Source organism: Carassius gibelio, chromosome B9, assembly GCF_023724105.1.
Source record: "Carassius gibelio isolate Cgi1373 ecotype wild population from Czech Republic chromosome B9, carGib1.2-hapl.c, whole genome shotgun sequence".
In the NCBI taxonomy this organism is placed as follows: domain Eukaryota; kingdom Metazoa; phylum Chordata; class Actinopteri; order Cypriniformes; family Cyprinidae; genus Carassius; species Carassius gibelio.
Window position 1 is genome coordinate 18176851 of NC_068404.1, and position 17761 is coordinate 18194611.

Genomic DNA, 17761 nt, shown 5'->3' on the forward strand with positions numbered 1-17761 from the left:
TTTTTATGTTGGACTAGTGGCACAGTTGAAACAAAAAAGTCACAATTAACATGTAAACCTGATAACTTTATTCAACGTTCATTTAAACACTGTTTCATTCTTTCCAATTGTAATGAAAGGTGCCCATGTAAACATATCTACTTGTTGGTCAAAATTAAATAACATCATTTAAATTCAAATGTATCCATCTTGATCATATGTTGCTTTAAAATAGCTCCAAATTGAACATAATAAATCCAGGCAAGTCTTGCTGTGTGCTTTGGAAGCTCTTCTGGCTGATTTAAATATATGATGACATTGTCAGTGTGATTGCCAGGTTTATCATCCTGAGACACTATTAATGCTGCATAAGAAACACTAAGATAAAAGTGTGACTCTTTCCAGTAAGACAGCTCACTTAAGGGGGTTTTGGTCATGATTGTTCTTGCTCACTTATGTGCACGGTACATTATAATAGTACGTGCTTGTGCTGTACTATTTAAGGACAACTAAAATCACCAACCAATAGCATACTTCTAAAGTCAGAGACCTCAGTCAAAACAAAAAGAGTAATTCAGTGACTCATTGGTCACATCTCAGTGTTGGAATGATTAAGTATCAAAAGTGTCTGAATGACTGGAATCAGAAAATTTGAGTCACTGGTATAAACTGAAATCATCCCAACCACCATGACTTTTGGAAGTTCCTAGGATAGCAAAGTCCACTAAAGGAGGTAGAGCTTTTTTGCAATTGGCTCCCAAACTCTGGATTATCCTTCCTGATAATGTTCGGGGTTCAGTCACACTCTCTCTGTTTAAATCTAGACTAAAACACATCTGTTTCACCAACCATTCAAATAATGCATCTCATAATTTGTGACTGCAGTTGTATCTGATCAAAGGCACATTATTCTTTAGCTTGGGTTAAACAATTAATTTTACTTGGTTGGAACAGCAGATATGCTAATTATGTCTCTATTTGTTTCTCTGTTTTGCCATGGGATTTACAAAAGCTCCAGTCTGGATCCAGAACACCTGAGAAGAGATGATGCTTGCTGACCCTCAGAGGACCCCAGATGATGCTAACCCCAAAACAACATACAGAACTACCAAATAATGCTGCATGTGTGATTGCTGTTAATAGCGTCGTATTAATTTTTCAGAAAGTTGCCATATGCACATACACTGAAAGTCACCACTGACTTCTAAATATTGTAGAAAATTAATTTTCTGTAAAGTTGCTTTGCAATGATTTGTATCGTACAAAGCGCTATTCAAATAAACATGAATTGAATATATATATATATATATATATATATATATATATATATATATATATATATATATATATATATATATATATATATATATATATATATATTAGGGGTGTAACGATACGCGTATTCGTATTGAACCGTTCGGTACGACGCTTTCGGTTCGGTACGCGGTACGCATTATGTATACCGAACGGTTCGTTGGACTAATTCATTATATTAAAAAAAAAAAAAAAAAAAAAAAAAAAAAAAAAGAGAAATATAATGATATGCGTTCAACAAGGTAGCCCAATAACCCAAACGACGTAACAGGCAACGCCCCTGACACTCCCGAAGAAGAAAAAAACACCAACTTATATGTTTATGTTAGGGTACTACTCAGTCAGGCGCTCGCTCACTCAGTACGCGCTGAAGGCTCGTTGCAAAATGGCCAATGTGTTTAACATACCAGAAAAAAGAAGATCCTCCAGTAACCAACAGGTCTGGTGTTTGGGTGCACTTTGGATTCCCTTTAAGCTATAATGGTGATGGCAAGAGAGTGGTGGATAAAAAAACAACGGTATGTCGCATCTGCAACATGACAGGGTTATATTACAGGGTTATAGACTTATATTTCTGGTCTGTTAAATGCATTAGACATTTTGCAACGAGCCTTCAGCGCGTGCTGAGTGAGCGAGCGCCTTAGGGGCCGTTCACATATCGCGCCTAAAAACGCGTGGAAAACGCTAAGCGCGTCTTTCTCCTCCTTTCCAAAGCGCTCGGGCAGAAGCGCTCATGAGGCGTCTGTCTTTGCTAAGCAACAATGACGTGCTCTCTCCATGAGACGCGGAAATTTCAGCGAATGATAAATGGATTTGCAGCTCTAAAAATCGCTTGCAGTAGCTCTGCTACTAAATTTATTTCAAAATTGCAATCCATATACAACTGTGAACAGCTGTTCCTTCATCTTGGCTGAGTTTTCAACGTTGTTACGGGAAAGGATGAAGCTGATTGGTTAGTTCTTGTCACATGACCCGCGGTGCGCTTGCAGCATTCTGAAAAGTTGAGATGTTTTTACATTTTGCTGTATCTAAAACGTACCGAACCGAACCGAACCGAACCGAACCGTGACATCAGTGTATCGTATCGAACCGAACCGTGAATTTTGTGAACCATTACACCCCTAATATATATATATATATATATATATATATATATATATATATATATATATATATATATATATATATATATATATATATCAGCTATATTTAGGGCCCAAGGACAGAGGTGAGAGGACACTATTGGAGTTGCTCCATTTATTATTATTATTATTATTATCCAAAATAAATCGCATTTTTGAGACCCTAAACATGCTCATGAAATTTTGCACACACTCCAGAAGTGGCAAAAATGGATTTAAAAAAAAATGTTATAGCGCCATCTGCTTGCAACAGGAAGTAACATGTTTTACTCTGTAACAAACTCCTCCTTAAAGATTTAATGACATCAACATAATTTTATTTTTCAGTCTAATCTAAATGTCTTTGTGGTGTTAAATTCTGAAGATCTCGAGTTTTATTAAAGGGTGTGTCCGTGGCAGCGTGACAAAGTTCAATGTTTCGCTATGGGAATAGAAGTTGTTCTAACTCTAACTCACTTACCCCAAACTTTACAAGTTCAATAAGAGTCCAGGCCCGGACACATCTAAATGCCAATATCCCATCACAATTCCAATTCATCATAGCGCCACCTTCTGTTATCAAGAAATGACTTGTTTTACATTAACTTAAACATGCAATGTCCAATCTGTACCAAACTTCACATATTTGGTAAGAGTTCCGGTCTGAAGACATCTAATGGCCAATATTCAGATATAATCATAGGGCCACCTATTTACAACATGATATGTCATGCTTTATACTAACTTAATTATACAATGTTCAATCTGCACCAAACTTCATATGTTTAATAAAAGTACTGGTCTGAAGACATCTGCATGCCAATGTTCAGTTATAGACATAGCTCCACCAGCTGGCATCAGGAAGTTTGGCACATATAAATTACTTTGACCCATTCCTTTTATATTTGCCTCTTTAAATGCATATTGCTCACTGTTCCCAGTCTCTTTGAAGCCATCAGATGGCAGTGAGCCCGGGTACGAAAACCCTTTCATCACTGCTTGCAGCTTTAATATTATTATTATTCAAAAGATCAATTAAAAAAAATTAAGAACAAATTCACTCAAATGAACTGCAATATGTAGGACAAATGTGCAATAATCTTTAAACAGCAAAACAAAATATTAACAACCATCTGAAACAATAACTTGAACAGTGTGTAAAAAGTAATCCCAATGTAAGAAACAGTCTCATATAGACAGTGAACTGCATTTGTTGTTGTTGTTGTTTATTATTCAAAACCATTGCTGGTGCTCAACAGCACACTGCTCCTCTCTTTTTGAGTGCTTCTGGAGCTCATATGGATTTTGTCATTAGCAAACACGTCTTTGGAGGAGCCTTCAGGCGACGTCCTGACCACACTCGAGAAGGACATGCTCACGTGTTTCCTGAGCAGTTTGAGTACCTTCTTCTTGTATCCCTTGCAGGCAAAGAAGTAGATAAAGGGATCCAGACACGAGTTAAGGTTCATTAAGCAGACAGTGATGTGAAGGGAGATCTGAAAGTCATGCAGTTCTGAGCAGTCTGGCTTATACCGCAGCTTTCTGATCATGTACTGCAGAAGGTCGACGTGGTAAGGGGTGTAGCACACCACAAACACAAGAATGACAGCGCAAATCACGCCGATGGCTTTGCGACTACGACCCGACTTCTCTGTCAATTTATTAGACTTGGCCAGGAGGCGGAGCTTGGAGCACAGTGCAGAATAACACACCAGGATGGTGATCACAGGGATGCCGAAGCCAAGCACCACGGCACCGATGAGCATGACAGGCAGGTTGTCAATCTTCTCAAAGTTGGGATATTCCATACACGTTATGTGACCACTTTTTTCCACGTTCGTCATGGGCATCGACAACAAAGGCAGGGTCTGCATCAATACGAGGACCCATACGGCAACACAGATGTACCGCACCTTCTGAACCCTTCGGAATCGGGAGAAGCGCAGCGGCAGCACCACTGCAATAAAACGGTCCACGCTCAAACAAGTCATGAAGTTGACACCGGCGTACATGTTGATGTAGAACAGCAGCGCCACGGCTTTGCACAAACCCTCCCCCATTGGCCAGTGGAACCCCTTGGCATAGTAAACCGTACGCAAGGGCAGAGCAAGCAAAAACAAGATGTCCGACACCACCAGGTTGGCAGAATACAGAGTTGTGGAGTTGAGTTTTTTTAAATTAGGCCAGATGACATGCAATGCCAACACATTGCCCAATAGACCCACAATGCAAATCAGAGAATACACTGTAGGCAGGAAATACTGTGCCCAGTCACGATGGTCATACAGGTTGGTACAGGTGTCTGAGTCATTGTGGGTGGTGTTTGAATCTACTTCTATCTCCATGGGGTCAGTTATGAAATCTGCAAAAGGGAACACAGATACATTACTACAGAACTGAAAAAAAAAAAATCAATCCATGCTTGAATCAGGTTACACATTGTTGTTTCACTAAGGAAGTGTAAGCAGTTAGTGTCTTTTTTTGTAACGGCCATACAAATGCAGGCAAAGGAAATGCCATTACCCACCTGTGGTTTCAAAGCACCTACCCCCATACTCACTGCTCACTATAACAAAATTTTTCTGAATGTGTCAAATTATTTTTACATGCTGTGATACCGCTGTGAAAGGCAAAGGAAGTTTTAATCAATCATCAGTGCAGATGTGAAGACAGGAAGTCCAGATAAGCACTGCACTCCATTGGAGCAGCGAAAGGTGTTTCCTGTCAGTCCTACAACTGCCCAAATTCTGCACCCTCACAAAGACCTTGACTTCTAGAAAACCACTTCTGAGTAGAACACAGTTTTCTGTGATTAGGTAACAATGACTGTGCAATGGTTAGTATACTTCTGCAAAGCTTATGTCCACTTTTTCGGATTTAAAAGCGATTGAGAAGAAACCACATATTTTCTATATGCTGTTTTAGCATTTTGCAATCATTCACAATTGCTTCACTGTAGAATAGAAACCATGCAATGCATAGATTTGTGGTATGTTAATGAATCATCCATCTGCCAGCATGCTCATGCTCTATCACATGCTCTGAAGCAATGCAGCAAACTAGAATGGATATTTCCTATCACCCTTCTATCCATTTAAATACATTATTATTATAAAAATTAATACATTCATAATTAATATAAAAATTCAGCTTGAACATTATTTCACATATGCTAACTAAAGGAAGAACTGATCAAAACAGCTTAAAAATATACAAAATCTGCAAATTTCTACTGATCTGTTTCCAAGAGTATTGATGATTAAGTAACTTTTGTTTGATCCAGCAAAAGAGTTTCAATTAGTCCTTCACAAACATTATTATTAAAACATATGTACTTACCAACTTCTTGTGCCCCAGTTTTTGTGTCTGTGTTGTGTCAATTGGTCTGATCATTGCAGTGTGAAAAGTGGCACCTCCTGGTCTTGGTATTGACCACGTTTTCTTACACACCCGACTGAGCAATGAAATGCTCCACTCTGTTTTTGTAACCATACCGACGACATAATTTCCTGTATTTCTGAGCAAGATCTGCCCTTTTTTTTCCTCAGTGGTTCTCTTCTGAGTGAGCACCTTTCACTGTCACATGTAAATTGCCTTCCTACACGTGTCCTCTGTGTTCAGCTGTGGTTTCAGAAGGACGAAACGCAAAAAGATTTTATAACCCCTGTTAAGGTTTACTTTAATAATTACATTTAGACACTGAATTTGTGAGTAGAGAAAAAAGGATATTTATTTATTTTAAACATATATTCATGTATTAATTAGTGGGGAAGAATCCAGCTTCCTTTATTATATCGTTTTAATTGTGAATTAGTATGGAAGAATTTAATGGAAACTTTTTTTTAAGTTTTGATGAAATGTGTTATTTTGATTCTTTATCATGCGGTTTGCAGCATTGTTGGGTGTGACAGAAGTTGTGAAAAGGCCCAGTTCTTCGTTCTATTGATAGAATTAGAAAATTACATCTGCAAGCTTTTGAAAGACTTCCTGTTAAGTTTGAAACATCCTATTTGCACCTGTAGGCAACTACTCAAACAAGGTTTCGATTAATTCAAGAACACAAATGCGTGCTTTATAGCTTTACGTAACTACTGTAATTAAAGTTGAGAATACAAGCCGCATGGCATGATTTATTTCCTCACAATTTCTATTATATAAAGGTTGTATATTCTCAGTAATACATATAAAGTTGAAGTTTTTCATGTTGTTTACAATATTTTCTAAGCTTTTCTACTTTTACTAAGCAGAAAATTAAAAGGTAATTTCCGGCTGCTCTCTGTCCCCACAGATACTATTCTATTGACTTGATAAAGATTTCCAGTGCTCTTTAAATGTGTGCTATCAATATTTGTAATCTTATTTCCATATATGCGAACACTCTATTGCATGAAAAGCAATGACTAATTAATTCCTGTGAAGTCACCTATTACCTAAATCTGAAGCACCCTTTTTTTTCATGTGGTGTGACAATGTTCAGAACTTTTCCAGAATAACTGAGTTCTCCAATGCGGGGAGTCCCATTTTTTATGTTTGTGTGTGACTGCATAAGGCTAAATGTCAGTGTACATTTATGCACAAGGGCATGAAAGTCTCTGAAACAAATATGTGCTTTGTAAAAAAAATCACTGTTCTAACTTTGGTGATTTATTTTATTAAATTTTTAAGGATATTTTCTGACACATTAAATGATGACTTCAGTTTCTGCTATCTACAGATTGACCTCTGTTCAACTCTGGTATACACACCTGCTGCTTCTGCACACACGAGAAAAACACATTTTTCAAATGTGTAAGCAATAATTTCTCACATCTAGGGTATGGCATACATAGCTGCTAACTATTTCCCGGTGGTGTTTTTCGTGCACTTTAGGGTGGTTTTCACACCTGCTGTGGCCTCAGGAACCCTCTGTTTAAACTCTTCAGCTTACAGAATGTCACTGGATTCTTGTTTTTATTTATACTGATAAATTTACATAAAATTATATTTGGTTATTTTAGCTTTCTGGAAGGTTGTTAAACACATCAAGGGATGATCCATGAGCATTACACTTTACTGCACATTACCATTGGAAGATTGTATTTGTCAAAAATGTGCTGTAAAGCTACTTTGGTCAACGCACTCTACCTACTGTACATCACGTAGGGTTTCATGAGTCTGTCTGTGTCTGAATGAATGAACTGGATGACTTGAGTCAAAGACATGGAAAAACGGACTGAATGTGTCTGCTTGGCTTCTAAATTAAGAGCTGGTGCTTTTAAAATAATACAGCAAGAGATTTGTTACTATTAGTTTCATATAAAACAAAATGTCAAATCAAATATTTTATAATCGATTTCTCGCTGCAATTTTGTCCCAACAATATCATTTGGGCCACAAACACCACAGAGACTGGAAGAATGCTAGCTGAAATTGTTTCATTTCTTAAGCACACTAGACAGAAGTTTCAGTTTTGACTCATAGCAAAAGAGAGCTCAGTTGTTTTGAGTGTCAGCAAAGCACTTAAAAGTTTTAACCAGACTTACCATCACAGAATCTTTCATTTGAAAAGACCTTCACCTTACCTCACTGTGATCTTTTAACAAGATAATACAGACGACGATGATTCCTTTCTTGTAATTCAGTACAGGTTGTAATCAAATGTGACACAAATTGTCTACTTTCAGCATATCTGAGTTAAAGGTTAACTGGGCTGATTGGCAGCTAAGTCTGACTTTTTACTTGTTGGTAAGTAAAAGCGTGAAGTAGACGTTAGGAGTGTCAAGGACCTGTGAATTAATGTTGTTAAAAAGAGGAAATCTATATTTAAATCTATCTACTCCTTATTAGCACTGTATTGGACTTCAGAACTGTCTCGGCTCTTCATAGTATAGATTCAACAGAGTACTGGAAACAGAGACTTTGGTCCATATTAACATGATAGCATAGCACAGCATGTTTGCTGCAGAATTATTGGCTGTGCATCGCTATTGTAACTCTCCACCAAATGCTAAAGGTGCTCTACTGGATTGAGATCTGGTGACTATGGAGGCTATTTGAGTATATGTAGTGAACTCTAGGCCAATGGCATGCTCAAGAAAACAGTTTGAGATGAGTTTTGTAAAATGGTTCATTATCCTGCTGGAATAGCCATCACAAGATGCACACTGCGGTCATAAAGGGGCGGTCATAAAGGGATGGGCATGATCAACAACAATACTTAGGTACGCTGTGGCATTTAAACAATGTTCAATTGGTGCCAAGGCACCCAAATTGTGCCAAGAAAATATCCCTGACACCATTACACCACCACCAGCAGCCTGAACCGTTGATACAAGGCAGGATAGTTCCTTATTTTCATGATGCTTTCGCCAAATTCTGACCCTACCATCTGAATTTTGCAGCAGAAATCAAGATTCATCAGACCACGTAACCTTTTTTTCAATTTTCTGGTGTCCAGTTTTGGTGAGCCCTTGCTCTTCTGCTTTTGTGTTTTACTGTTGCTTTTCAATCAGCTTGAGGCATTCTAGCCATTCACTTCTGACTTCTGCCATCAACTAATAATTTTCACCCACAGAGTTGCCACTAACTGAATATTTTCTCATACGCAGTAACCCTAGATGTTCTTCTGTGAAATTCCCAGTAGATCAGCAGTTTCTGAAATACTCAGACCAGCTCGTTTGACAACAAGAACCATGCTACGTTCAGAGTCACTTAAATCATCTTTATTCTCCATTCTGAAAACACTTAAGTGTGAAATTAAGTCAAGCTCACCATGTATATGCCTTAATGTACTGAGTTGCTGCCAACAGTGCCAAGTGATTGGCTGAATAGATATTTCCATTGGCTAGCAGTTGAACAGGCAAACCAATAAAGTTGCTGGTGAGTGTAGATGATTTGTATGCTGAATTTTTGTTTTTAATATTTAACTTTTTGTATAGTACAGTACGTGTTTTGAAATTCATGCTCCATAAACTTGGTTCAAGAGACAGAGTGGCGCATAAATGTTGAGATGTTCGCAGTGGATGACGCTTTAGAATGCTGTCTTCTGCTGACATAGTGAGCAAAAAGGAATTTGCGGGGGTTGTTTTCACACCTTTTTATCTGGTTTCTTTGAACTGTAAAATGTTGACAACTCTGAATGTTTTAGTACTTGCAAAACATTTTTAGTGACTTCATCTTCTTATTTGGGGAAAATGTCCCTAAATCAGAAAAATGTATCACTATAAATAAATAATCACTTGTAAATATCATTGAACTAACATAAAAAGTCAAATAAAAAATATAACATAAAAAGTCCTTATTATGAGTGGGAATCCCTGCCCTGGATTATAGCCATGTCAGTGAAAAAAAAAAAAAAAAAAAAACATTAACCATGGTGGATACAATGGATGCAGCATTTATGAAATTACTTCTTTTTATTTGATATTTCTTTCTTTTTATTGACAATAACATGAAAGCATTTAAATGGTAAATGGTAAAATGGTGAATGGACTGCATTTATATAGCGCTTTCAACAGATCACATGCCCATCCAAAGCGCTTTACAATTTGCCTCCATTCACCCATTCACACACTCATTCACACACCGACTGTGGTGTCAGCCATTCAAGGTGCCATCCAGCTCGTCGGGAGCAGCTGGGGTTAGGTGTCTTGCTCAAATTTAAATTTACAATGACATGTTAAGTTGCATGTATAAAATACAATTACAAAGTATTTAATGTTAGAATATAACATTTAGTTTACATCATCTTTAGAAATGTAATTAAAAACAATGCAACTGCATTTGTAAAAACTACATTGACATTTTGCTTTGACCAAAGTGATTTAAATGCACTTAAAGAGATAGTTCCTCCCAGAATGAGAATGCTGTCATTATTTACTCACCCTCAAACAGCGGCGAAGCCAGGATGTTTTCATAGTGGTGGCTAGGGAGGGGACAGCAACCAGTCTGGGATTGCACAGAAATCTTCTTTATATCAATATAAAAATGTGTTTGATTATAATGTACTGGATTGTTTTAGTTCCTAAAACACAACAAAGCACAATCAATTTCCATTTAACTCTAAATGAGATATTTGAGAATTAGATCAAGTAATGCTGAGTAAACATGACAATTATTTTTTTTTATTATTATTCCTCACCTCCAGGTATTTTAATAAAGAGACTCATTAAAACTTTATTGCTATGTCAGCTTCTCAAAACTAAAATGACTGCTTTCCAGTATAGCATACTAATGGATGAGATGCAGATAGTGATAAAAATGTGAAAAAGGCCAGAAGTCAACAGTACACATAAATGCCAGAATATAAAATGAGTTATTTATGCATTTAAATGGCATACTTTTCACATGTTTTCTAGTATAAGTGCACTGTGCTCACATTTATCTGTGCATTAAATCATAAATAAAAAATTCATATCAGATTGTGCCTTATTTTGTGATCTCGAATTGCAGAATATATTTTAGTAGGCCCACATGCATTTGAGAGACGTTCTTTTGTGCTGCATATACATGCAGTTTGCAAGTCCATTGGTTGATAATTGTAATGACTTACAAGCTATGTATGCTCACAGGTTCTTGTGCAGGTTATTTATGATTAAGTGATATAGAGCGTGTGCCACATATTTGCATACAGTTGAAGAGTGTGTGCGTAGAGCACATTAAAATGGCTAATGGAACAGGAAAGTGTGTTTAACTGACATAAATTCTAACAACATCTCATCACACTGCAGTTCACAGTTGTTCTACTAATGTCCATTGGCTACTGTAGCTTTTTTACTTGCGCCTAATGCTGAGGCGAAGCTGAAGTGCTTGTCTGATAATTCTTCCGTTTGATGTGATCATAAAGAGATAAGGGGGTTCTGCATCTTAATAAATGCATTTCTTGTTAAGTAAAAAAAAAAGGAACTACAGTTTTGAGTTGTGGCTATGGCCACCCCTCGCTCCGCCATTGCCCTCAAATTGTTCTAAACCTGTGGGAATGTATTTATTTTTCTAAACATGAAAAAAGATATTGATCTCATGACGAAAATGTAACTGTGGGAACTTTTTTTGCAAGATGTGAAATATGTAGCGCCATGTACATTAAGTAGCATAATCAATGTGAAATATCTACTAAGTAGCACTTAAAGTGTGGGTTTTTTTTTTTCGTAATATGATACATTTTATGTGAAGCTGGTTTTGTATGAGTCACAGCAGTTCTGACTTGAAATGACCATTAAGTGGTTCTATCCACCTTTTTCTTCCCCTAAAAATGGATGCGGCTAGGGCTGTGAATCTTTGGGTAGGCAGTGATTCGATTTGATTCATGATTCGTAGGTTTTCGATTCGATTCAAGAATGGGTGCGTTCGACTTGAAGCTCGGCTACAGACAGCGATTGGCGAGTGGAGTAACGGCTTGCAGTCGGGGGCGGAGTTGAAAACAGACATGTCAGACATCTTCAGCTCCTGTTAGTGACACTCACATGGTGTTTGCATACTTTGTCACAGATAAAGTGAATTTAATGCAGTATTTGTAAAATACATACACCAACGTTTTAGAAATGTTTTCACGAGCAATAGAAACTGTTTTTACATACTACTTGCTTATATTTTTGATAGAAGCAGCACCATATTTTCAATAATAAAGTTCAACATAAACATAGACTATTTAAATACTAATACAGTGGGGCATACATGCTTTTATCAGTGTTGTATGATAAACGGGACTCAATACAACAGTGCGACTACATTTAAAAGCTTTTACCGTTCTAAAACCACAGATTTGTTGCTATTATTGGAACTGAAATGCTTTGACTAACCCGAAACACACGTGATCATTGTCATGTGGTGAATCTGGCCAATCGTGAAACAGCTGTGTCGTCATCAGCGCTCCTGCAGCCGCTCTGAAGAAACTGCGGCGGCTGAGTCAGCCGGCTGCTCGCGAAAACACTCTCGCGGTACTTTGATGCCACACGTGACAGTCATGTGGCGACAGCGTCAGTTCAGTTCAAGTCAGATAACATTTCTAACCGCCATGTGCTGCTTCAAGTCAGACTGCGATCGGTTAAGTCGAACGCACTTATTAATTTTTGGATTCCATTCACAATTAAATCTGATTCAATTTGATTACAACAATTCGATTCTGAACACTTTAAGTGCATTCACAGGATTATTTAAATAATCTCTTCTCCCAAATTCTTTAAATGCTTGAAATAAAATACCTTTTGTCCATTGTTAGATGCTAGCTTAAAGGGTTAGCAAAATTATGTCATTAATAACTTACCCTCATGTTGTTCCAAACTCGAAAGACCTCCGTTCATCTTTGGAACATAGTTTAAGATATTTTAGATTTAGTCCAAGAGCTCTAAGGCCCTCCATTGAAGCTGTGTGTACGGTATACTGTCCATGTCCAGAAAGGTAAGAAAAACATCATCAAAGTAGTCTATGTGACATCAGAGGGTCAGTTAGAATTTTTTGAAGCATCAAAAATACAATTTGGTCCAAAAATGGCAAAAACTACGACTGTATTCAGCATTGTCTTCTCGTCCATGTCTGTAGTGAGAGAGAGTTCAAAACAAAGCAGTTTGTGATATCCGGTTCGCGAACGAATCATTCAATGTAACCGGATCTTTTTGAACCAGTTCACCAAATTAATAGTTTTTAAGGGTTTGCATCTCCAATACGCATTAATCCACAAATTACTTAAGCTGTTAACTTTTTTAATGTGGCTGACACTCCCTCTGACTTCAAACAAACCAATATCCCAGAGTAATTCATTTACTCAAACAGTACACTGACTAAACTGCTGTGAAGAGAGAACTGAAGAAGAACTGGTGCGCACTGGAGTACCGAACCCGAGACTACCTGGAGAACGTGGTCTGAGTTCGATTGCTTCCGAACTGTTGCGTGGTCTGCGTGAATGTGCAAGCGCACTTGTTCAGGAAGTAAAGTATCCCGCGCATGCGTAACACTGTCGATATCATTAGGCTTGTTTGAGATGCGCCTTGCCTCGCCTGAAATGTATGCGAGAGTAGGCGGCTGCAGCAAGAGGAGGAGTGAACAAAGCGAAGGCAAGCCGGACAGATCTCTCTTCTTGTAGTGGATAGGCTTGTTTGAGATGAGCAAAATCTGCGCAGAACTGATCACCGGTGATCACCGTGAGATGCATGCGGATTAGAAAAGTGTCTGAGTTACGTCCGCCTTGCTCTGATGTCATGCTGACGCATGTCAAAAATCTCTCGCGAGCGCAAGGCGCACGTGTCAGATTCTGCAGTCGGGCACAGTTTGCTCTCCACCGACTGCGCTGATCAAAAGCATGATGGGAAAAGACTTGCTGATGACACAGCTTAATGCTCATTGGTTTAAACAACTGTGATGTAATACTCTCTTTTAAAATGTTTGATTTTAAAACTCTAATATCATGTTTCATGTGTATGTGTTATGTGTGAATATTCCCAAACTATCTGACAGTGCGATCTCTATGGGTTATGTAATTTAATTTTTATAAATAAATAAATAAATATATAAAAACACATATGTCTGTATTAAAGAAAAAAATATTGATAAACACGTCTTTGGTATGTAATTAAATGGGTGTCTTGTTCGTTTTATTTATTTTCGTATAAAAGCAACAGAACTTGAATTACATCCAGTTTATTAGCTACACTGTGAACGAGCGTGAATCCTGCGATATACTAGGCTAGTCTGAGATGCGCCTTGCCTCGCCTGAAATGTATGCTAGAGTAGACGGCTACAGTGAGAGGAGGAGTGAACAAAGTGCAGGCAAGCCGGACAGATCTCTCTTCTCGTAGTGGATCTGACACCTGTGAGATCAAAGATGGCTATCGCAGGATTCATGCTCGTGCACAGTGTTGATCGGTTCTGCGCAGATTTTACTCATCTCAAACAATCAAACAAGCCTAGTGTAAAAGCAAACCAATGCTGCGGGCGGCGCCGGGCTCAGGGTCAGACCGCAGCAAACGAGCCCAGTGTAAAAGCCCTCTTATACACTGACATTTCTGCTCCATCCATGAAATAAATACACAGCCTTCAACTGCTCAGGTAATGCCGTTGGTAAGATGCAGAGAGCCATTTAAAAACTACAGAAAAGTAAAGCTACTTCACTTTAGCAGTACTGGTCACATGTCCTAAGGAGACATCACATCAGCTGCGTCAGAGACGAACGCGCGCAATCCTGTGACAGCTATTTTTAGTTGTACAGAACCACCCATTTTGCTGCCTGATTTTGAAAATGTGTGTTTCTGATACATTCCCCTTCTGTCTAGGGGTTTTTGAAGGGAAGTTGCAAAGAAAAAAGCATAAACAACAAAAAAAATTAAATAAAAAAATTATAATAAAAAGACTTCCCTCCTCTGTCCCAGACTGAAGATGACACAGACTTTACAAAATAAAAAGCACAATGAAAAAGCACATAAAAAGATAGGGAGCAATAGCTCAGGAGAGAGCAAGGCCTGAAATAACAAACAAAATCTAATTTAGGGAGCAGCGCTAACTTACCTCTAATATGCTGTTGCTTCAGTAAACCTGCAGTTTAAATTGTAGGTCAAAGTTAGGGGCAATCAGCACGGGGGCATTAAACAAGATGTATTTTGCAGTGTTGGAAACTCAAAAGGGAAGGTCAGGAGACTCTTGGGTATCTTCAGCAGGACTCTTTATTGAGAATTCTCTACATGGCTAACTAAAGCAGTAATACTTTGTCAATTATATCCATTAAAGGGGGAGGGATACATTCAGTAGAGGTGGACACAATCTAACCCATAAAATGCAAATGAAGTAAAGGAATCAGCCCAACACTGGCATTTTCCCAGCCTTGATCTCATCAGCATTACAGTGTCATTCAAATCCTTAGGTGCTAGTCCAATCAGTCTGTCAGCATCACCATACTGCCACATTATCTCACAGACAAAGGTACATCTGTTCCATGAGCTTAAAAAGTAAAGTGGTCAGGAAGAGCATGAAACACAAAAGGTCATTATCTCAGAAACCTGGGCTTCCTGATTTGATCTTTTTAGAAATCTGAACCTGAATCTGAACTTTTTTTACCTCAAATCGTAAGACACAAAGTACATAACTTTTGCAGTTATATACTATTACATTGGAACCTAGATTTAACATTTTACAAATTTGTATTCCACATTTCCCCCTTTGAGAGTTTTAAGAACTCTCACAAAATTCAAATTTAGACAAAGTTCATTCATGTAAACTGTGATCATTACAGGCATATACCACTTGCTGTGTGCTGATTGTCTGTAGTGACAAATGGCATTTTGGGTCTGTGTAATTCTTACGGGTAATAATCTTTTCTGGTTGGAACTGTCATTTCCCTGTGATGGGCGTGGGTCAGTTGTTGAATTAAACACTTAATACTGTGGACCCATAGATAGTACACCAGTAGGAAAAACAACAGCAGAATTTCTATTTACTTGATCCACAGCCAGGGTTTACCTAACAGGTTTCTGAACCATGAAGAATTGTCTTCAGTCATCTGGTGTAATTTTGCTGAAAGATCAAGAATGTCTTGTTGAATTTTGTTCAAGTTCTCTGTTGGATCCAATTTGATAAGCTTCTAACTTGATCAAGTGCCTGCATGACACCATAAGATGGGATTAATGTTCCAAGAGTTCTTGACCACCATGTTTGTGCACAAGTGAGTTCTGGAGTGCAGCCATCTTCTGTGTTTGTGGTAGGAGGTACAGCATAGCCAAAACATGCCTGTTGGAGGGGGATCCTGCACCATTGGTTCACATTAAATAGCGTAGGGAAGGATCGAGTTTGCGTAATACATACTTCCACATCCTCATTCTTTTGTTGTGTGGATGATGAAATTTCTGTCTTTAGTGACATTTAAATGCCATTTTATTTCTGAAACCACATGCAGCACTGGGAATTTCCCCCAAATCTTTAAGTATAAGGAAAGCTGTTCAACACACCAACTTTATGTCATTGGTAAGAGTAAGTCATAACAGGTGAGGTTGACATCAAACTGCAGGACCTTAAACCTGGAGTGCAACATGGTGAGGCTTGAGGAGCAGTCACGACATGAGATGTGCTTTGGTTGAAAATTCCATTAGTGACAATGCCAAATGTGCAGGTATCACAGTAAGAAATTAGGTGTGCTATCCATGGGATTCCTGATCCTACCAAAGTTGGATGAGGCATGGAAACGTTCTTTCCAGCAAACAAGATGTTTCTTGACATATTCATCAGCTGTAAGAATATGTTGTTCCTGGAGTCTATTCTTTGTGCAATGTCTATGATGATTACTAGTACGGCAATCTTGATCATGTTGATGGATGACTGAAGTTCGGTATGTGATTCTCTGCATTGTGTATTTAATATTTCTTCCATGACAGTTGGCTCAGTAGTGGGTCTAGTAGTCTTTTAGAGGTGATGGCTTCATACGCAGGTGATGAGGTTGGTCAAGTCAAGTCAAGTCAAGTCAAGTCACCTTTATTTATATAGCACTTAAAACAAAATACATTGCGTCAAAGCAACTGAACAACATTCATTAGGAAAACAGTGTGTCAATAATGCAAATGACAGTTAAAAGCAGTCCATCATTGAATTCAGTGATGTCATCTCTGTTCAATTTAAATAGTGTCTGTGCATTTTTGCAATCAAGTCAACTATATTGCTGTAGATGAATTGACCCCAACTAAGCAAGCCAGAGGCGACAGCGGCGAGGAACCGAAACTCCATCGGTGACAGAATGGAGAAAAAAAAACCTTGGGAGAAACCAGGCTCAGTTGGGGGGGTCAGTTCTCCTCTGACCAGACGAAACCAGCAGTTCAATTCCAGGCTGCAGCTAAGTCAGATTGTGCAGAAGAATCATCTGTTTCCTGTGGTCTTGTCCTGGTGGTCATCTGAGAAAAGGTCTTTACAGGGGATCTGTATCTGGGGCTCTAGTTGTCCTGGTATCCGCTGTCTTTCAGGGATGTAGAGGTCCTTTCTAGGTGCCAATCCACCATCTGGTCTGGATACGTACTGGATCCAGGTGACTCTAGTGACTCTCTGATCTGGTTACAGACTGGATCTGGTGGCTACGGTGACCTTGGAACAAGAGAGAAACAGACTAATATTAGCGTAGATGCCATTCTTCTAATGATTTAACATGTACATTGGGTGTTATGGGAAATGTTCCCGGTTCCGGTTTACCTAATTAATACAGCCTAAAAATCATTTAACGGATTTGGATATTAAAAGCATATTAGTATGTTATGTGTAAGATTATAGAGATGGGTCTTTAATCTAGATTTAAACTGCAAGAGTGTGTCTGCCTCCCGAACAATGTTAGGTAGGTTATTCCAGAGTTTAGGTGCCAAATAGGAAAAGGATCTGCCACCCGCAGTTGATTTTGATATTCTAGGTAT

At 38.3% G+C, this 17761-nt stretch overlaps 1 protein-coding gene across 1 annotated transcript; it reads right to left on the minus strand.

The window, feature by feature from the left end:
• Positions 1 to 45: 45 nt before the first annotated feature.
• Positions 46 to 5929, minus strand: LOC127965539 (G-protein coupled receptor 183-A). The gene is made up of 2 exons (XM_052566371.1): positions 5754 to 5929; positions 46 to 4776 (listed from the first exon to the last, which is right to left on the minus strand). Exon 2 carries the CDS (start codon positions 4757 to 4759, stop codon positions 3644 to 3646), a length of 1116 nt encoding a protein of 371 aa, XP_052422331.1. The 5' UTR covers positions 4760 to 4776; positions 5754 to 5929; the 3' UTR covers positions 46 to 3643.
• Between the last annotated feature and the right edge of the window lie 11832 nt (positions 5930 to 17761).

Excerpts from the sequence above, each read along its gene's own strand:
- LOC127965539 (XM_052566371.1), bottom strand. The coding sequence starts at position 4,759 with ATGGAGATAGAAGTAGATTCAAACACCACCCACAATGACTCAGACACC.